Raw genomic sequence first — 21815 nt, 5'->3', positions numbered from 1 at the left:
CAGCTCTTTTCCCTTCCATATTTTCTCACTTTTTTCTACCTCTTTTTCTTAGTCTCTCTAATCATGAAAGCAGTAGAAATAAATTTATTTATTACCCCACAAATGGGGTAAATTGATAAAGGAGAATTATACTTTAGACTGGGGTGGGGAAGGGAAGGGAAGGGGAAGGGAAGGGAAGGGGAAGGGAAGAAGGGAAGGGAAGGAAGGACGGGAAGGGAGGGAAGGGAAGGGAAGGGAAGGAAGGGAAATGGACGGGGAGCGGGGACGGGACTGGGAAGGAAGAAGGGAAGGGAAGCGCGGACGGGTAAGGGAAGGGAAGGGAAGGGAGAAAGGACCTGCCTGCCTTGTGCCCTGCCGGGCCACTGGCCGGGCCGGGCCGTGCTGGGCCGGCTGGCCGGGCCTAGCCGGCCCGGGGCCTGGCCGGAGCCTGGGCCGGTGCGGGCCGGTCCGTGCCGGGCGGTCCCCGGGCCTTGAGCCGGGCCTTGGCTCCTGGAGAGGCCAGGGCGAATGAGACATTTGAAACGGCGCTGGGACGTAAGGGAACTGGAAATCAAGGGACGGGAAAAAGTCGCTCCGTGACACGTTCAGTTACGCTGTCTCCTTGAAGTTCAGTCCCTTTCCGCTGCCTTACCGTCCTGCCCTCGTACCGTGGCCGTCCCGTGCCCTTCCCGGTGCCGGCCCGTCCCTTCCATGCCCTCGTCCCCTCCGTCCCTGCCCCGTCCCTGTCACCGTCCCTTCCCTTCACAGAGGGGCCACGTCCCTTACCCTTCCTGTTTGCTTTCTCTGCGCAAAATTCGGTGAAACAGCAAAAGTAACCAAAACTATTTGTAATGTAATATTTAAAAAAAACTGAAACTGTAAGAATCTTTTCTCTGAATTAAGTTTTCGTCCCCTCCTTGAGCTTTCACCAATTTGTGGTCATCTCTCTGTTGAAAATTATTTTTGATTTGCTGCTTTCATGCAGGGAAATCCTTCTCATTTTTTAAAAGCAGTCTCAAAATTCCTAGTTTTGCATCAAGGTGATTTTCCAGTTTCAGTAAGAAAGGTCCTTATTCATGGAAACAAATACTCTTCTATTTTAATTACATTCATTCATCACAAACCCACTTACCTTTAGACTGTCATCATGCTGATATGCTAGGAGCCACAAGTAGTTGTAAAAAATGCAAGGAGAACCTGCATTTAGCTGGAGACATTTCAGGAAGTCTGCAGGCCCCTGATATGTCATTCTCCAGCTACAATAGAACTCATTGGATCAGCTGAACACAAATGGAGATCAAATTATCAGATCTTGGCCCTCACCAATGTCAGCTTCCTACACTGGCTGTATCTCTAACGTCATTCGTCTATTGAACAAGAACCTTGCTATTTTTACTTGGAACAAAAATAATGTTGTCATGTCCAAGGCTACATTTTCCCCTTTGAAAATACTCTTTTTCATCCATTGCATTTTTTTAAAATCTTTTGTCTGCATTCTTTTGTGGTCTGAGGCTCCTGTATCTCAGCCAAACACTGATACATTCATTGCAGGCTTCAGCCGCTTTGCAGAGCCTAAATAGACATTGAGGCTACACGGGCGACTTCAATTATGTAGTTCTATAGAACTGACATTTTTTGTTGAAAAACAGTGTCTTTTTGCAGGGCCAAACAAAGTGGCAATTCCAAAGGTGCAAATCAGAACAAAATACTTATAAAATAATAACCACCAAGGCAACTAATTGTAAGCATTCAGCAGAGAGTACAAAGATCCATTTACCCAGTTATTTCCTTCTTTTACTTTACCATTGTGTTATTACAAGTATGTACATTACAGCAAAGATGCATATGATAAAGTAAAAATTCAGTGAGAAATTTCCAGATTTTAATAACCAAATTACACACTTTTTGAGACAGTAAACTTCTTTTCCTTGGAGAAGTGTAGCTATGAAAATACACAAAAGCCTTTTGTTCCTACGCACATGTATGCAGCAGATTCTCACTGAAGTAGAAGAGTGCAGTTATTTTTCCTTCATCCTGCTTGTAAGACACAAATACATAGTACTTCATGAAATGCCTTAGAGCAACATATATGCTGATGCTTGCCTCTCAACCACCTTAGACTACAGCAAGTGCTTTCCTTCTTTTTCAGTTCTTTTTCATAAAAAAATCAGTTTCTGTGACATGCAACTATATGTACTTTCTCTTCCCATTTTGGTTTTTTTATCATTACTATCGGTTTATTTGCTTAAAAGTAAAAGAGGAGCTTGGTTCCTTGACTTTCTGAAGAGAATTTCCCACATTTAATTCCGTCTGCACTTCAAATCATTTGGTCCAATTCATTCTCTCCTCCTCTTTGTTTCCTACTTCCCTTGGGTCCATCAAGCAAGCAGCAGAAGCCTTTGTGTGTGTGTGTGTGTGTATGTGTGTATTCTGATCTGAGCCAAATGATCACAAATTACTGTCTGGCCTAAGCTATTATTGGACTTGCCAGCAACTGTGGCTCTTTTGATTATTTCAACAGCTGGTTTTGTAGCTTGTCTAAAGATGCAAAAGCACAGTTCTCTCTTCCCTGCAGAAACTGCTTACCTGGATAAAGGGCTGTGTCAGGATCTGCTCCAAGATGCTAAGGTAGATCTGCCGTTGCTGCTCAATCTGCCTCTTGCAGACTTGTAAAAGCCTGCCTCCCTTCCTAGGTACCTCTATTATTTACACACCTTTATCAGGTATCAAGCCAGTGATGTGTGGCATATGACAAAAGAAACTAAAGCTGTTTATCACTTGAAAATACCAACATAAACTAGAAGTGAGTCAAAGCTCACAGACGAAGCACAGATGAATGCATCTGGCAAGCACTAGAAAAGAATTACTTGCAAGAAATGGAGGCATTTAAAACCTAAAAACCACTTCCAAGATTGAATGCTTGTGGCATTCCTCAGGGGTCCGTACTGGGACTCATGCTGTTTAACATCACTGATGTGGACAGTGGCACCCAGTGAGTTTAGCAATGACACCAAGCTCTGTGGTGTGGTTGACAAGCTGGAAGGCAGGGATGCCAGCCAGAGGGACCTGGACAGACTTGGGAGGTGGGCCTGTGCAACTTCCTCAGGGTCAACAAGGCCAAGTCGGAGGTCCCCCACCTGGGCAAGCACAAGTGAGGAAGCAATATAAGAGAATGGATCAACACTACCCCTTGGGAGCAGGACATGGGAGTGTAAGTGGATGAGAAGCCTGACATGTCTCAGCAATGCATGCTTGCAGCCCAGAAACCCAATTATCTCCTGGGATGCATCAAAAGACAAATGGCCAACAGGTTGAGGAAGGTGATTCTCCCCCAGTACCATGCTCTGCTGAGACCCCACCTGGAGTGCTGCATCTTTGGGGTCCTCAGCACAAGAGCGTCCTGAGGAGGGCCACAAAGATAACCTGAAAGCTGAAACTCTGCTCCTATGAAGACAGCTGAAAGAGCTGGGGTTGTTCATCCTGACAAAGTGCAGACTTTGGGAGGACCTCACTGTGGCCTTCCAGTACTTTAAAGAGGCTTAAAGAAAGGAGGGAGATGGACTCTTTACATGAGCAGATAGTGACAGGACAAGAGGGGATGGCTTTAAGCTGAAAGAGGGTGGGTTTCAATTAGATACTAGAAAGAAATTCTTTAATGAGAGGGTGGTGAGACACCACAACAGGCTGTCCAGAGAAGCTGTGAAGGCTCCATCTCTGGAAGGGTACAAGGCCAGGCTAGATGGGGCTCTGAATAACCTGGTCTGGGGAAGCAAAAGTGTCCTTGCCCATGACAGCTGGGTTGGAACTGGATGACTTTTAAGCTCCCTTCTAACCAAACTGTTCTTTTGTTCCATTACTGGTACACTGGGAGTGCGAGCATGCCTACAGATAATTACCCTGAAGAATTCTATCTACTAGTAAGCAACCTCCTTTTAGGGGGATTGAGCTCTATTGAATATTTTTTTTGAAAAATTTCAGAAATATGATTCAAGTGCTTCATTGAATGCTGCCTTGCATTTTAATTTTGTTTAAATGTTGTGAAATTTTCTTGTTTCCCGGAGTACTGATTGGGAATTGTTTACAGTAATCTTTACAGTAATATGTTGGTTATTGCTATCTGAATGTTATATCCACATATGAATTGTATCTTAGTTTGATCTCTTCCTTTCTGGTGAAATCCATCTTCAAACAGTTACAGGCATTTTTTGAATGGCTCCTCTAGCCCTAAATACAGACACTGTCCCATGTACATTTCCAGCCGGCAGAGCTTGATTCATGGCCAGTTGGTTGCTTCAGGGACTTTATCACTTTCTATAATTTGGTTATTGCAATTCCATTTTTAAATTGTACTTTCACGGTGATTGCTAATGAACTCTTGATGACTGTCAATGTTAAACACTCATGATCACTCTATACTGTATTATGTGATATTTTTGGGAATGTTTTCTTAGTAATAGCTGGAGCTACTCTGTTCAGCATGATTTTCTTAGGCCTAAATTTTGTCCAAATGTATTTTTCAATTTTGTGCATGTGCATGGAAGCCTCTGTGTCAATTTCATCAACAGCAACAAAAAAAAGGTTTAATCTAGTCTTTGAGGGTTCTTGGAATTCATGTTATATTCTATGGTTTATTTCTGGTTTTTCCTTCCTTAGTAATTTTACATTATACCAAGTTTCCTTTCTGCCAAACAGCAGTGAAACATATAGTATAAAAAAGAAGATATTTGGGAGGTGAAAAGTGGATGGTCCCTGTTGTTCTTTGTGGTTAGTGGAGTTTAGGAGCTGAATGCAGGTGCTGCATTTTGGTTCCACAGTAGAGAACCAGAATACAAACAACACACAGTTTGTTTTACATGGGAGAGTCTCTTCTGTCTCTCACACATGCACACACCAACAGCATGTACTGTGACAGCAGTGCTCCACTGAAGAGTTTTGTATCTGCTCTAGATCATGTACAAAGCATGTTGCTCTTGCACTGGAATTTGTAAGGTGATTTCCTTGGACCACCATGCAATCTATCCATGCAGATGTCATCCAAAGCATGAGGCTTTTGAGAACACATACCTGTATTGGAAGGTTTCATTTGTCTGTTATACAGTCCTGCTGTACATTCAATTTTATTCCTGGCCTTACATCTTTTTACAGTATAAAGCCTTATGTCCTTCAAAGAATATCTATTATACCACTTGAACACTAAGAGCTGCAGTGGAAGAAAGCCTCTGTTAAGGAACAATGATTGTAAAGTCAAGCACTGAAACACAAAAAAATGCACGGACAATCATTTGTATTCATGCATTATATATTTTTCATTTTTTTGATGACTTTTTTTTCAACGTGTAAAATATGCTGCATTCAATGTGAGCATAGAAGGTGCTCAGTGTGTCAGAACAGATATTGCTCAACATTAGCATTACTCACTGTTTAGTTGTACCTTCCTGCTCTAATTTGTGGTCATATACTTTATTGGTTTACTGTCCCTTATTCACTTGCTCTGAAGCTGAATTTATCTTCCTTATAGTAGTATCTACAATGGAATAATACGTAAAAACATTTATGATTAGGTTTTAGAGCTACCATATGAAGTGAAGAAGCAGTATAATTTCTATTTAGATATAGGCCACTGAGGGCCTGGGAGGGTGGGGGAGAAATTAGACATGAAACCACACAGGTGTCTAACTTGAAACGTGGCCATACTTTTCATATCACTTCAGCACTGTTAAGTGTGTACCTCACTGGTTTCAAGTAGGTCCTAAGATAACTTCTTAAGTAGTTCAAACCACGGTAATGAACTCGGGCCAAGACACACATCCTCCTAGCCGCGAACCGCAACTGCTGCCGGTCAAAAACCTGCCCGTCCCCAGCCCTCAGCCAATATCGGGGCCACAGTCTGCTGCACCTACAATTCCTACAGCTCCTGGAGCTCCCGACTTTCTGGCCACGCACAGAAACTGCCCTTGTCACCTCACAGGATCACAGAATTGTAAGGAACTCATCTAGTTCAACCCCCCTGCCAAGGCAGGGTCACCTAGAGCAGGGTTTAGAGTGTCTCCAGAGAGGGAGACCACAACCTCTCTGGGCAGCCTGTTCCAGGGCTCTGCCACCCTAAACGTAAAGTTATTCCTCGTGTGCAGATGGAACTTTTGTGTTTTAGTTCGTGGCCATTGCTCCATGTGCTGTCGCTGGGTACCACTGAAAAAGAGTCTGGCACCATCCTCCTCTTGGCATCTTCTTGCTCTCGTCACGAAGCGAGGCAGACCTCGCATCCTCTCGCCGCAAGCCCCTTCTCCCCTTCAGCCGGAGGCCGCCCTGGCTCGCACATCCCGCTCGCTGCCGGGCCTCGCTAGCCGGCCATCCCCGCGGGGTGCCCGGCGGAGCCGCCCGGCGGAGCGCGGCTGCCCAGCGGCGGCAGCCAGGTACCTCCCCCCGCCGCCGCCTCCTCCGCCCCCTTTTGTGGCGGTGCCAGGCGGCCGCCGGGTTTCCTGCTGACGCCGGAGAGCCGCGGATGGGCAGGAAAGGCCGCCTCTCCTCCCGCCTCGCCCCGCCGGCAGCAGCGCAGAGCGGTCTCCGGGAGAAGCGCGGAGGAAAGGGCGCAGGTGCGGGGCGGGCCCCGCGGCCGCGAGGGCCGGGCGGCCGCGCCGAGGAGAGGGCGCCGGTCATGGCAGCCCCCGCTTCTTGAATGCTGCCAGCCGCCCCTCCGCCACCGATGGCCGAAGCCTGGAGGCTGGAGGAGGACGAGGAGGAGCTGCGGGAGCTCGGCAGGAGGCACCGGAGGGTCGCGCTGGGCTCGGCAGCAGGTGAGCGGCGAGGGCGCGGCGGGCCGCGGCGTCGCTTCCTTTGGGCTGGCCCTGGCCCGCTCCCCGAGTCTGGATTCCTGTCGGGGGCAGGGCGGCATTGGCGGTGCCGCCCTGAGGTGTGCCGGCCCCGGCGGCCTCGCCCCAGGGCAGCTCGGTTCAGCTCAGGTGCATCCGAGCCGCAGGCGTGTGCCCGCGGGCCGCCCCTGAGCCTGCTCCTGTTCCGAGCTCATCGTAGTCATACAGTGGCTCAAGTTAGAAGGGGACCTAAAGATCACCTGCCTCCAACTCCCCTGCCCTGGGCAAGGACGCCTTCAACTAGACCAGATGGCTCAGATTCCCATCCAACCTGTCCTTGAGCACGTCCAGGGATAGGGCATCCACCACTTCTCTGGGCAACCTGTTCCACTGTTTCACCACCCTGAAGCTAACATGGGCACGTGCTGACTAGCACAGACATGTCCAGGTGCGTAGGGTGCTCCATCAGGAAATGAACTGCCCATTTTTTTTCAAAGTACCAAGGTAGAGGAACATCAAGATAGCAAAGTTGTTTATGTTTAGCCATTTGTGTGTAGGTTTGGACAGCAGGCCCCTGCAAAAAGGCAAGAACCAGTGCATGTGAGAAGAATGGGGCTGAGGAATGAGCAGATTGTCATTGTAGAGAGACCTGGACAACAACAAACTTTTGTTTGAAATTATTAACTCGAGTGGACCCTGGCAGCAGCTGAAATTATTTAATTCAGACATCATTGTTAATTGAGGATCAACATGCATGTCACTGTCCTGTAGTCACTGAGGTGTGAATGCAGCATTTCTTTTTCTGTCAGTGTAAAATCCCTTCCAGAATAAATAATTTTCATAAGGTTTGTAGCTGATAAAAACACTGCAACATGAGGGATTCTAGAGGAAGACTTTCAAGAGGCAGGCCCTGTGGCCTTCAGTGGCCCAAGTTATGTCAATGCCTGTCTGTGCAGGTGCAGGATTAGCAGGACCCTATTGAAACCACTGTGGTTTGGCATGTCTGCAGGGTTTCACCTTGTCTGGGTTAGAGTGCAGAAAATCAGTGTTGGTTCCTGTATGGTTTCTTCCACAGCAAAGTGTTTGTGCTGCTGGTTATGATGTCTGTTTTCTAAAGGTGCTTCTTCTAGAAGTTTTTATTAGTGGAAAACATGGAATTGGTTCTACAGTTTATGTATCTATATAACCTTTGCCACCTTCTTGTGGAACAAAGCTTGTTCCCAGAATTTGTCTTTGGCACAGTGCTATTAACCAGTAATGAAAGGGGTTTTTTCAATTTTTACTAGTATTTTTCCCTGACAGCCACCCCTTGAAATGGGGCCAGCACTGTTTGTTTACCTTACTGGTGTAAAGTATGTGTGAATGAATAGCATTCTGCTTGAGCAGTCTCGCCTTCTTCCCATCTGTTTGCACATCTCTAGCTGGAAAACACCACTAAGACTCCCAGCGGAGTATTCTTAAGGCATCAGTGAAGAATATCATCCAAAGTAGATGAGTTTGCTCTTCCCTTACTTGACCTTTATTTGCATACTTTTATTTACAAACCTTTTGAAAATTAGTGGGACTTTTTTGCATGTAATGTGCGGTTACTGCCAAAATGGTAATACAAATAGGTGTTAAATAAGCCTGGGAGATATTTTGTTGTAGGGTTTAAAAATGTAGTAGCATCTTAGCAGGCTGTCAATTTAAGTATTTCAGTCTGTTAAACTGGTTGTGAATGCAAACAGCTTAAATTTCTGCTATGTTCAGCCTATGCATGGAAGTGGGTAAGGGCAGTTGATCACCTTTGTCCTGCTGGTGGAAGGCGTGTGTGCAAAGTGGGAGCTAAAAGGTGAAAGTTCTCAAGTCCTTCTGACTTCCTGAACGCTCAGACTTGCTTAGCAGTGGTTTATTGGAGAAGCAGAGCACAGGAGGCTCTGCATTGAAGAAATAGTGTTTTCCCTTGAAGCCAGTCACAGTTGTGCTGCACCATGTACTGTAGGATGAAGCCAGCTAGACTAAACTAACAGCTTGCTGCTGCTCTAGAGGTATGATCTCCTTTGGGGATGTGCACTTCTGTTCTCTCTTGTGTGTGAGCTCTGCTGCTTGTCCAACCTGTTGGTGAGTGAAGTCACTGGAGTTGTGGTTTGGTGGTAGCCTAGGCTCATGTACTGGGTGGCTGCCTCACTGGGAGCCCCTGTGCTTGCTAGAACCTGCACCAACCTGTTCTGGTGCATTGTCCAAGCAAAGGTATATTTTTCTAGTTCTCTTCAGTGGTTGGGAGTCTTCTCATTCAGCTCACTGTAATGATTTTGAGTGAATGTTGAAGCCGGCACAAGGGGAAGAGTGGGAACATGCAGCCAGAGGGAGGTAAGAGCCTATGCCAGTCAAAAATTAGTTTGGCTTAGATTGCTGTGAAACTGCAGCCTGAGAGCTGTTAGAGACCTACTCATGGTTTGGTTTTTGGTGTTTTTTAAATTTGACTTACTGGAGGGTTGATTTGTTTGGTTTTTTGCTGTGTTGGGTTGGGGGCTTTTTTGCTGGTTTAGTGAGCTGAAGATGCTTGCTTAATCAGTAGACTACCAGAGCAGATCTTGGAGCAGGGAGACTTGGAGGAATGAGAGAAGCAAAATGATTTGTGCCATGGGAAGGTTGTAGATAGCTCAGGTGATGTGTCTGACTGCCTGTGTCTCCCACACTGCATGTATGATCCCATGTCATAGCATTATTTTCTCTAAATTCAAGAAAGCTTTTATTTGGCATGTTATGGAAAACCTGTGAGAAGATCTTTTAAACAGAGCTATTTGAAACTCTTCTAAAGAAACTGTTTTTCCTTTGAGAAAGTGCTGATTGATTTTTTTTTTTAATATATAGGTTTTTTAGGTTAAAGGGAGGAGAACTACAACATATTCTTTAAAAATTGAACACAATGAAAGTAGCTGCATAGGTTCATTAAAACTGAATCATCTGGTCACCTGCTCTGGGAAAGGAAACCATTTTTGTTGGAAAGTTTTAGGGGTTTTACCTGCAATATAAATAATGTGATCAATTTCTACCTCCCTTGTTGCTTATTTCTGTCACATGCATTATTGATCTGGAAAGTTATAGAGACCGCAGGATATCTGCTAGATTTTTTTTTTTTTTTTTTTAGAATGTTAGTATTTTTACTTACTTTGTTTTCAAGAAACAATTTTTAAATAAATACAGTTTTTTTGTAAAATAAACAAACATTAAAAAAATTCCAAACAATCCAGAACAACCTCACTAAAATGCTATTTCTCCACAGACATACAGGTTCTCTCCAGTCTAACTCTAAACCTTGATCTGGTGTGCTTTCCTATTTTCACTACCTGTAACTTCTGTTACAGGTAGTGAAAATTTCAGTATTCTGTAACTTTCACTATTCTGTAACTTCTGACTAACGTGGACTTCCAGGAAAGTTTTTAATGAATGTAGTAAATTTTAGTTATGAACTACATTGGTTGATTATCTGTCCTTACTGTCCTTGCATTAGAGCTGAGCACCACAATATTCTGATATTGTCTAAAGCACACAAGAAATTTTTAATACATTCAGTACCTGCATTATTTCACTTTGAATTCTGGCCAGTGTTCCCTGAGAAAGAATAGCCCATTATGGATGTGGCAGAAATTTCCTTACTTAAAAATAAAATGAAATTACCAAATATGGAAGCCAATAATGAAATTTATTTGAGTTGATAATGAAGGCCTATGTGATTTTTACTTTAATGTGTGGTTAAAAGTATAGGGAGTCAAGGCTTTGGTTTATTTTACTATTACTCTGTTTTACTTATCACAAATGCTTGTCTGTGGTTTGCTCTCATACAATGGCTGTAAATTTTGCACATGAGTTTAGCTGTGCTGATTGAAACATTTTGGGTTGAGTTTTGTTGGGGTTTTTTCCCGTTCCCCTATTTCTGTTTTTCTGTAGTAGTTCAGATGTTTCCTGGAACTTTCTCAACTCTAGTGAGCGTTTTTAGATTATGGGTGAAATCATCTGGTTTTGTTTGGTTGATTGAGTGCTTTGGGGTTTTTTATGCCAGAACAATATTTAGTTCAGAGTTGGATCAATTCATTACACTCCCACAACTCCCACATCAAACTGACTTGTTTTTGATGCTGAGAACAATGAGCTGTATCCAGTATAACAAATTAGGGTTGAATATTTCACTGCTCAACATGCTGAGAGGTTGTGGGGGTACGTTTCTGTAGTGTGTCTGACAAAGTTCAGTTGCCTGCCTACTTTGCAGGCATCATGGGCTTTTTACAGATAAATGAAGAATTTAATACAACAGTGCTCAGCAGTTGTTCCCATGTTAATGCAAAACTACATATTTGGCCTTAAGAAGTAAAGAATAAGATGGTCTGAAATTCTTCATTAAGTTCTTGGGTCTGAGGCTGTTTCGGTGTGATGTCCTTTAGGGTTCACTGGATCACAACAAGGGCTGCTCAAGCTTAGGCCTTCCCAAGCGGTGCCAGTGACCCTGGAGCTAGGAGAAAGCATGATTAGGAAAAGGGTAGTTCAAAGATTTAGTTGCTTAACTGACTCTTTTATTTAAGAAGTGGAAGGATCGGCATCTTGCAGAAGAGAAGTCAGCATTGTTCAGCTGGAAATTTTTGTCTGCATGCCTGTGTCCTTCAGTGCTGATCTGGAAATTGTTCTGATTTTCCATAACTAGTGTAACCATTTATCTTCTTTTATTAAGAGAAGAGAAGAGAAAAAGTCTCCATCAATACGATGATTTGTTTTAAATAAATTCATAAATGTACCTATGATCTGCTAGTCTTCCCACGTGTACACAGGAAGCCCTTAAAAAGAGGACTAAGAGGAGCAATCAGGGTAAAGGAGTGGGTGCTACTATTTTAATTATTTCTTTGTTTAGTCAGTTAGCTCACAAATTCAAGAACTGGTGGAGTGGATTGTCAGCTGAACTTCGCTTCCCTCTTTTCCCTGGGATTCGGTCTGTTTTGTTTTGATAGTCCTGATGCAGATTTAGGAGCTTCAGTTTTAATAACTGCTTCAGGCACTACCAGAGTAAAACATTTGAGATCCAAAAAGCACAAATAATGTAATTCTTCTGTAATAATCTCTGACTGATGCTGGTATGTTGTATCTTGGAAGTATTAAGAAGATTATATGGTTAGGCATTTTTCGCAGCCCGTTGAAGTTTCTGGGCACGTTTCTACTATATTTCATAGTCTTTGACTTTAGCTTGTTTGAGGTAAATATAAATACTAAATATAAATACTAACTAAAGCTTTTCTGGAAGTTAAATAATATAGCCTATACATGGAAATTCTCTAACCTATCTTGAGATTCGAGTTAGTGGCAAGAGAAAAACCTACTTGCAATTACTTGGCCCAGAGTATAAACAGAACCCCAAAGAATGTTGTGCCCTCTGAAGAAACAATGCTTCTAAAAATGAAGTCTTGTCTTAAAAAACATCAAATAACTTCTGGTAGTCAATGGGGTATTTCTTAGACAAGAAAACTGTAGAAAGACAAATAATAATAAGTCTCATTATTAAGTGATTAAATGGACCTACTTCATTTAGGTCAGAGCCAAAGCAAGGCACAGAAGTATATAATTGCTTAAGGAGAGATGAGTTTGTAGCCAGAGAATGGTCCATAGAACTGTGATTGCACAAAGACCTTGCTGTTACCTGTGTTGTAAGCAATCATTTCCTGTCAGGGCAACAAATGATAAGTCTGGGATGTTGCATAAAGAATGGGGATAAACAGCAAAGCATAAAATGAGTCATAACCTCATTGCAAGAAGCTTTTACCAAAGTGGTTGTTGTTTACATATGGGAAAAAAAGTAATATTTGTAAATAAATTTGTTCATATTTGCTTTTGAGAGTATCGCCTTTGTTGTCCCAAAATGGGTTCCTTCACCCAATGTGCAAGAGGCCAATCCACACAGAGTTGAGGTATTTGATTTGTTTAGTTCAGCTCAGAAGGGGGTCCTGAATGGCAAATTCACAAAGCCAGTACACCAATTATCAAAGCTTTTCATTATTTATACATTTTGACAAGCAGAGGCATTAAAGTTTATTTGCTATAATTTAAAAGTTCTCTTATTAATTAGTATTTTATTTCTGTTAGTTAAATTACTTTCATCTTCTGCTAATCAGCCCACGAGCTCATACTTTTGAGTATGTGGATTTCTTGAGTTGGTGGCTGTGAGTCAGTGGTTGTGGTCTTCCCCTGCCAGAGTTGCCTTTTACCTAGTTAGCAAAGTAGTTTGATGAGTTGGCTTTGTTTATTCCTCCTAATCTGGTTCCTGCCGGCCTTATCTTGGACATTCTGCCCAGTGTCCTTGCAGTCTATCAGTTCAGCATTCTGTTGTGATTCTGTTTCTCAAATTTTGTACTCTGAAGTTCTCTCGTTTTTTCTTTCTTTATAGCTGAAGTCACTGAGGTATGTTAAGCTGTAATTACTGAGATGTTAAATATAATTTATCTATTTGGAAGCCATGCATCACCTTGATTTAAAATCTGGAAACAATAGGGTAGTGGTGTTTACACTCTCCATTAAAAGCTGGGGTAGTTCTGTGTGTTTAGTTTCAGTAAGCATCTCACACAATATGTGCCGTACGAAATTTTATTTTGATAGCATTAATTTGCCATGAACTTCTTTTTTTGATGCTTATTATCTATAGTGAAATACAATGCTTTTGCATTCTTCAGTTTCTTTGCTTTGCTGACTTCGTGTTTGTGGCCGTGGAAGTGTTGTCTGGAAGGGGACACTGGGGTTACCTAGTCCAGCCTCATTCTTGAAGCAGGCCTGTTGCCCAGGCTTTGTCTAGCAGTGTCTTGAAAAGTCTCCTGAAAGAGAGGGATTTACAGCCTCTGCAGGACACCTGTTTCAGTGCTTTACTTATTCCTAAAGGAAGAACTTTCACTCACCTACAACCTGAACCTGCCAAGCTACATTTGTGATCATTGCCCCATTCAATTTCGTCCACACCAGGAAGAGTTTGCATTTATGATCTTTGTTGGTACTCTACAAGTAGCTGTGTGCTGTGGTTAAGTAGCTTCTTTGCCTTCTCTTTTCTAGGACAGAGGAGTCTGGCCCTTTCAGCCTTCTTATTGCACAGTCCCGCCTTGCTTATTCAGGTCCTCTGACTGTATAGAAAAAATGTAGTGGAAGTGTTGTTTTCATTGCTGGACAAGATTTTTTACTCTGCTCTTGAAAAACAGTATGCACAAAAGGCACTGAAGCATTCCAGCAGCAGGTTTGGGAGCACAGTATATCATCTGTTGATCTGTGGTTTATGCTTGGCAAGCATCCTTCCCTTTAGTGGAGGATAAAAATAAGTTTTGTGGGAAAGCATACTTTTAGTGGTTGATGGCACGTACCAAGAAAAATTCCTGTTTTTTCCCTCAACGTTGTATAAATTTTGACAGACACAGGATCTTATGTATATCAATATTTTTAAATTGACCACTTGATGTAGTGCTGTTACACTAATTGCTTCGGGTGTTTTAAATCTGTAGAAATTTGTATGGATTTAATGTGTTATTCTAAAAACATCGATTTGACATTCTGACTTGAGAATTTAGCATCTTCGGACGAAAGTTCATGGAATGCTACATAAGATACTTCAAAGATGAACCTAATTGGTTTAGAAATTCTTGCATGTGTTCCGAAACAAATCTATCCTTGCTTTCCTGCTTTCTATGGTTGTATTTGGGTTCATCGTGAAGGGCTGGATGACAGCAAGGCTGAAAAGGTTCGCACTGGAGTAGAAGCTGAATGCAACAAATTTTACTCTTCATTTCTTCTTTTCCCTAAGCATTTAAAGAGGTCATAGCATTTATTTTATGTGTATGTGTTGCGACCTCAGTCAGCTTGTTCAGGCTTTTGAAGAAAATATGATTGGATCAGAACATGCTAAAGATTTCAAATGATTGACATCATTACTCCTGTGGTTAATAGTGGGCACACTGTCAGCTTTTCAGAGCTGTGCTAGTAGGTCCTGTGTCACAGCACACAAATTGAAAAAACAAATATCTTCAGGAAAGTATGAATTAAACACTTCCCAGGATTCAGTTTTTACTTCCAAGAGAATTCCTTCTCCTTTGCAGCCAATTTCTTAGCAACTACTGGGAGGCTTCATATGAAAGGCCCTGCTAAATTGCTGCCAATGGATTTATCTTTCACTAATTCAATTCCTTTTTTGAATCCATTTTGACTTTCAGTCTTCAAATCTTGCATGGTAGTAAGGAGCACAGTCATTCATTATGTGAAATCAGTTACTGCCTTTTGCATACCTGTTGGTATTTCTGCTGGATAATCACTGTTTCTTGAATAATGATAATAAATTTCGTATCTGTATTCTGCTTTTTAATGTGGTCTTGATCATGGTGATTTACTTCTTTAAAAGCTTAGGTAAATTTTCAAGCACTGTGTTTACTACAAAAGGGTTCTGGTCCATTCTCCTTCTAAACAGAATATTGTATGTATAAAAGAAGCTGTTTGATGTTTTTCTTCAGGAATAGCAATTAGGTTCTTTTTATAAGAGAAAAGCAAAAATTAATATAATTTGTTTTCTCAAGGTGGGTATTTTGTTTTCATCATTAATTCCCTCTGGCATTAAAAACTGAGTTCTTAATATCACAGGTCTATACATGAAAATTCATTCAGATTGTGCACATCTGTGCTAAATAATTTAAAAGAGTTTTTGGGTTTACAGTGTGTTGTGATCTTATTTGTTATTTAGATACTGTTCGTTCATCCTGTTGGAGAGATGGGACATAAATGTCTGGAAACAAGCTCAGCATTTCAATAGCTTTGTCATATTAAATTACTCCACTGGTGTGCTGTATCCATTTTATAGCTGTACTTTAAATTTAGGGTACAAAAGTAATAGAAATTTGGGACTTGGGATCAAAGTAGAAGCTTTATAAGAAGTCTCTCTCCTTCTACCTGGTACTTGAAGAACAGCATTGTCAGGTGCCACAGTTCAACTGATGCCAAATGCTATACACTTTATCATTTGTCTTAAGCTTGCCATTCTTTGCAACATCCCGTGAACTCCAAACTGGCATGGTGAAATTCACGTGAGATTGGAGTTCCTCAGGCTGGGCACCTGCCACGTCCTACCTGGACAGTTTACCACATCCATTGTTTAAGCAGGTCAAGTCCATGCTTGTATGAGCATCACTGCCAACGTGGAACAAGTATCACTGAATGATGAGAGGGGATAACACTGCAGTCCTTATGTATTCAGCTCTTATCAGCTTAATTTCATGAAAAAAATGAGTTTTTTCTGTTTGAGTGTGCAAAGCTTGCTGCAGATGACCAATAACATATCTGGGAAGTACATGCTAGCACCTGCCATGACATTAGGCACATTTCGTTTCTGTAATTGCTGTCCACTAGCTTGATGTTTGTGGATCCTTTATCAAGAACTATTTGAAGTGTGTCATTATGGTATTTTGTCACTCTAGCAGTGTAGAGGTACTTATTAGTATATTTACAGGGGCTGAATGCCTCTGACAAGATCTGTAGGCCTTTTTGGTGAGTGCATGGAATTGGGGAGAGGTCTAGTAATACATGGGAGGGTCGTTATTTCCTCCAAAGTACCAAACAATCGGAACTGTCTCTGCCAGCATTACCAGATTGTCCAGAAACAAAGTGTTTATCTGTGGTAAGCACAGGATTCTTTGTTTTGAGGGTTTCTGAATGCTTAATAATTTTGCCATCCTTTTTCTTGGTCAAAGCAGATTTTTGAAGCCTCTCATTGACTCTAGGTGAAACTGCTTTGTGTTACCATGAGTAGCACCTGAATGGATGAAATTTACATTTAGAAGACTGAGAACAAGATGCAGTAGTCTCATGTCAAGTGTAGAAACAGGCAAAGAATTACTTTTATAACAGCTATATAAGGTGACATCATGGTGCTCGGAATCCAGCTGTACATAGTGACTACTGGTCATGATGTTCTTCCAGGACCAAAGGGCAATGTATGCAGAGTTCCATGCACACGGTAGGCCAGTAATGAAGGACTCTGAGGTACCTTGAAGGGGATTTGGTAGATGAATTCAGTGCACACTTCAGCAAAATGTCTTCAGAATGCCAGGTGATTCGCATTTTTAAAAACTGGATGCTGATCACTACATAATTCAATAATATGCATTAAAACATTACTTGCTTTAATAACAGCAAAGTGCTGGACTTCCTGTTCTGTGGAATAGTGGCAGAGTTGCACAACTTTAAGCGTGTGCTCAAAGCTGATGGAGGAGGGTTATCTCAGGGTACAACAATTTATTCATATATGCCACCATCATTAAATAAATCCATTCTTTGCACTTTCACATTAATCCCTTTTATGATGTATCTAGGTCTTGTAGTCTTTATTTGATGATAAAGTGCAAGAATCCTTTTTGGAATAATCCATTTTATGGTACTTCAGAAGAATCCCATGCGCATGAGAAGCAATTGTTACATTCATTTTCCTAGATTTTTTTTTTATTTCTGTGTTAGGCAGAATTACCAATGTCACTGGAGGGAAAATATATTGTTAATAGGCTTATGTTGAATGGACTTCCCTAGAAAATTAGTACTTGTAAAAAAATCAGTGATATTTAAGACTGTTCTCATTAGGTGAACTGGGTAAACAGATTGGGGATTCTTTAATCATAAATAGTGACAAAGACCATAAAATACTCCAGGAACAAGCTACTGAGTATTTCAGTGGTATCTGAAGTGAAATAAATACTTTCATTTGCCTGGTATATTTCTTCTATTTTTAGAGATATTGCTTTTTTTTGTGGTTGAGTGTATTATAGTCCTTTCTTTTCATACATGATTTTCTTTCTCTCTGTGTCATTTCATCTCCCTAGTCTCCAGATTCCTCCCACAGTGCAGACCTATGCACTTACTTGCACTCACTATCATGTCTCATATCTAAATTGGAAGCAATGTTGCCTTTTTTCTGTCAGTGGCTTCACAGGATGAATTAGTCAAGAAAGAAAATTTCTTGTTTGTTTTAAAGCCAAATTAGTTTCCTGATATACAGAAGGGGAAATATCTTGTGAATTGCTATTCAGCACTTTATTGTGAATCCATGTCTTGCTCACATTCAGTATGACTTAGCTTCTAAGTGCTTAATCTGTATGATTGCACTGGGGACTTTTGTTGTTGAGGTTTGCCACCTCAGCAGTGTGTTGTGACAGGTGGATGTACCTATGCAGAGGTGTTCAAAGCTGGAGGCACTTTTGGTGCTGGATGTTCTAGTTCTCAAGTAGGGCAGATGCCTGAGGAGGAAAACAATGGAATAAATTTGGATCTTGCATATTGTGTATTAATGCTTATAAGATAGTCTGTTAATACAGTGTCCAGAGGACAAGTTTATTCATGCATCTAACTATTGCATTTTTTGTATGTGTACCAGCACCCTTTGACAGGCAGACATAGGTAGGACCGAGTGAGCTCTGTGGTCTAGCTGAGGAATATGCAGAATCTCTGCAGGCATGCTAAATCTCTGATTCAGGAAGAAAAAGGTGGTACGGTGCTCTTATAAAAAGATTAAAGATAAATTCCTTTTAATGGCAATGCTAACAACATCAGAGAATTATTTTTCAGAAATGTAGATTTAACATTTTGGAAATGCCTCGAGAGAAACGTATTTTGTGGTTATAAGTCTTCTGTTCAACAACATGTTGAGTCCATTAATACTTTCCTTATGAAAGTATAAAAAAAAAAAGTAGTAGGGCTCATCTAGAGTAACTCCCACACTGATACCTGTGTCTAGTTATACTTGAAGTACATAATCTAAGAATTACATTGCACTGATCACCTGGGATGTTTTTTATGAAGATGTGGGGATTTGTACTTCCAGGAGTTGCTAATTTTTTGAAAAAAAGAGCTTTAGAAGCAGCTGTGTCCTAATTTTCCTTTTTAAACAACTGTGGTAGAAGGCAGAAGTGTGGTAACATATGAATGTAGTGGGTGTATTTAAATACTTCTATACTTTGTTTATCGTTTATGGCTTAAGAACAAGCCCCGTTCCCAGTGCTGAGTTTAGTCTAGGTTCTTACAGCACAAACCTTTTAGAGAAATGGTGATAGCTTACACAGTCTGTTTCCTTTCTCTTTTGTTTTCTGCATCAGCCCCCTCTTTTGCTGGCACATATGCTCACACTGATGCATGCACACTTTTGCTGTTTGCAGTGCAGGAGAATGTAGGAGCAAGAATGAGGGGTGGAACTTCAAAGTCACAGAAACTAATCAACAGCAAATGTAGCATTGGCAAATATGGCCTCTGCTGTCCAGTAAAATCTTTTTCACTTATATGTTGTGCACTTAAAAGTGCACTAAAGACTTTAAAGATGATTATAATTTATTTTTAACCTTTTTAGCAAGGTAAAGACACTATAATTTAAAGTCTTGGGATAATTACATGCTTTGTGGTGGTCAGTAGGGTTCAAAATTAAATACTCTGAACCCCTGACTGCAGAGGTTCATTGTATTCTCAGCTGTGTGTTGGGGTCCATCCCCAGCCATCTATCAGTTGTGTTTAAGAGTGGGGGGAAAAAAGCATTACTCCAAGTATAAAAAACTGCAGGAATGCTTTGTGCTTACAGACTCAGTTACTGTTTAGCACTAAAACTGACAGACTACTATAATTTCATTGTGGGGGATGTTATAATATTGTTTTCTTCCTGGCAGTGTACTGCTCTGGAAGTCAACAGCATACTGTAGAATTTAAAGTATAAAAACTGTCTGCCTTTACAATTAAAAACTCCGAGCATGTCCTGATTTTGTAGCCTTTTGTGGTAAAGGGAAAGCTATACATAAAGTAAATTTTAGAAGTTTCTTCCAAGTCTCTCATTAATCTCTGCTTGAGCCTTCTGCCTTTTAAACAACTGATAAGGGACTCTGCTGTTAAAATATTAAAATACTAAACAAATGTTCAGTTTTATGGGTTTTGCTGTATGACTGTTCCTAACAAAATTGACCAAAATTTATAGTGGATTTTACACAGTGGAATCAATTTGCATTGTTCTGGTTCCATACCTGAGGGAAGTGCTGAAAGGAAGGGAGAGCGGCTTTGAGCCACAATATGCTTTAACAAACAGAGGCAAAAAGATGGCAGTATCAGTGGCAGTTACTGCTTGTTCCAGTGCAAATTAAACAACTAGCTTTGAAAATCACCCACAAATGCAGATCTTTTTCCCAAAAAATGTGCAATTTATTTGAGTGAGGGCCCCATCTAACTGGCAATTAGAAATGAAAATTTGGGGGTTTTGATTCAGTTGTCCTGCAGAGACTGGTGCACCATTTAGCTATCATCGCCTGGGTGTAGATGTATATGATGGAAATAGTAGCATCATGTTTCAGCACGATGCTTTGTAAAGCTGCTGTATTGGTCTTAACATCTGGCTTTGTTAAGGCCTGGTGGCCTAAAAAGCTCATTGGGGATTGAAGCATTCAGATGTATCATCAGATGGAAGTTGTACAGCCTCTTCCAATAATTTTCTTATCCTGAAAACCTCGCTTCTCTATATATTTTGGTGTTGCCAGCACTGCTTAAAAGCCCATGGTTTCCATTGCTTGGTTTATCTGGAGGTTTGTCATTGTTACAGTAGCACATCATGCTTGCTTTCCTTGTGAAACCACTGCTGGGCCATCGGGGGCTAAAAACTGCTGGGATGGAGACTGCTGGTTACTCTGTGTGTCTTCCTGGAGAGTGTTAGTGCCCCGCCTCTTTTGCTGACTAGTCAAATTCAACAGGCATAGTTAAACTCAAGGATACAGTATTTCCCAGAAATGGGAATGGTATGTGCCCCCCTTTCCTCCCTTCAGCTTTTAAGAGATCAAGCTGTGGAATGGGGTTAAAAGTGGGAAGTTACCAGCCTCAGGAGATAACTGCATTGAAGGTTCCCCAGTAGCTTTGCAGTTTGATGCAGCAGAATGTGTGTTAACTTTCCACTCATTTTTCAACATTTTATGTTTATACTTGAATTTTTTTCTAATGAGAGCAAACTTTTCAGTTGAAGTCACTCTTAGCAACAAGATGCTTTGAAGAAGTTTGCAAAATAAACAGAGGAAAATAATGGCTCTACTGAGTGTGAGTTGCCTTTTTCCTTTTCTTTGCTTGTCTTCCAGAAAAAAGAGCGATTGCCTTAAATGATACTATTTTCTGCATTGGTGGTCTTTTTGGCAAAAACTTATGCTGTTTCGGGTTTGTGGAGCAACTGAAATGATGTTGACCCAGTTATTTTTCTCCTGATGATTATATTTGTATTTTCCTTGAGAAGAAAAACTTTTCTGTTGTATTAAAAACAAACAACAAAAGAAGCTAATTTTCCTAAACTTGGAGTGTAAGCGAATCACCTTTTTTTCTGAAAGCAACTGGAACATGGCATTTCTGTCTGCCACTCAGCCTTTGCATGCTGAAAAAAGGCAAAAGGTGTTCATGCTGCTGCTGAAATACACAGAGCATGATTTTGTAAAGAAATGCTAGATTTGCCAAACTATTGTGGTATGAAGAGCAGATTTTTGTGCCTTAATGTTTTCCTTGATTCTTCTGCTGTGCTTAGAATTGGATAACAGTCTTTCCAGCTTCAGCCAGGAGTCTCTGACTTCTTCCACCTCGTCTGTTGCCCCTGCTAGATGCTTGGTTTCTTGCACTATATCCTGCTACTGAACAAGTCTAATATATTTCTCTTGTATGGCTGTAATTTTATCAGGGCAACAAAGGTTTTTATAAATAGTAGATGTGAGTATGAAATGGAGAAAATTTCTAGTATGGTCTGCAGGAGGTTGGAGCATGGTCAGTTTGTATGGATTGAGAGACTGCAGATCTCTGGCTATGTAAATTATGAATTGGAGGCGAGGCAGAAAGAACTTCATTAACTGAAATAAACTTAGGATCGTACAGTCCGGTTCTGTAGCTTGTGAGTACTATCTGCTTGTAAATTCCTAGCATATTTTACTACAGCTGTATACACAGTAAAGAATTTTATTGCTTTTAGCAACTGAAAGATAGGGAGGACAGTACTGGTGTCTTGTGACT

General features: G+C 41.3%; 1 protein-coding gene across 3 annotated transcripts in view; it reads left to right on the top strand.

The window, feature by feature from the left end:
* Positions 1–6631: 6631 nt before the first annotated feature.
* Positions 6632–21815, top strand: part of SH3D19 (SH3 domain containing 19) — an 81699-nt gene continuing 66515 nt past the window's right edge. For 2 of the 3 annotated variants that reach the window (XM_050974115.1, XM_050974114.1), the window contains exon 1: positions 6632–6773. In XM_050974115.1, the coding sequence (XP_050830072.1) occupies positions 6656–6773 (118 nt within the window). In that variant the 5' untranslated portion in view covers positions 6632–6655. Of the gene's footprint in view, positions 6774–9043; positions 9138–21815 lie in introns of those variants that run through there. The other variant, XM_018926728.3, reaches the window with a different exon arrangement.

Source organism: Serinus canaria, chromosome 4, assembly GCF_022539315.1.
Source record: "Serinus canaria isolate serCan28SL12 chromosome 4, serCan2020, whole genome shotgun sequence".
Classification (NCBI taxonomy): domain Eukaryota; kingdom Metazoa; phylum Chordata; class Aves; order Passeriformes; family Fringillidae; genus Serinus; species Serinus canaria.
This window is presented reverse-complemented; position numbering and strand designations above follow the sequence as displayed.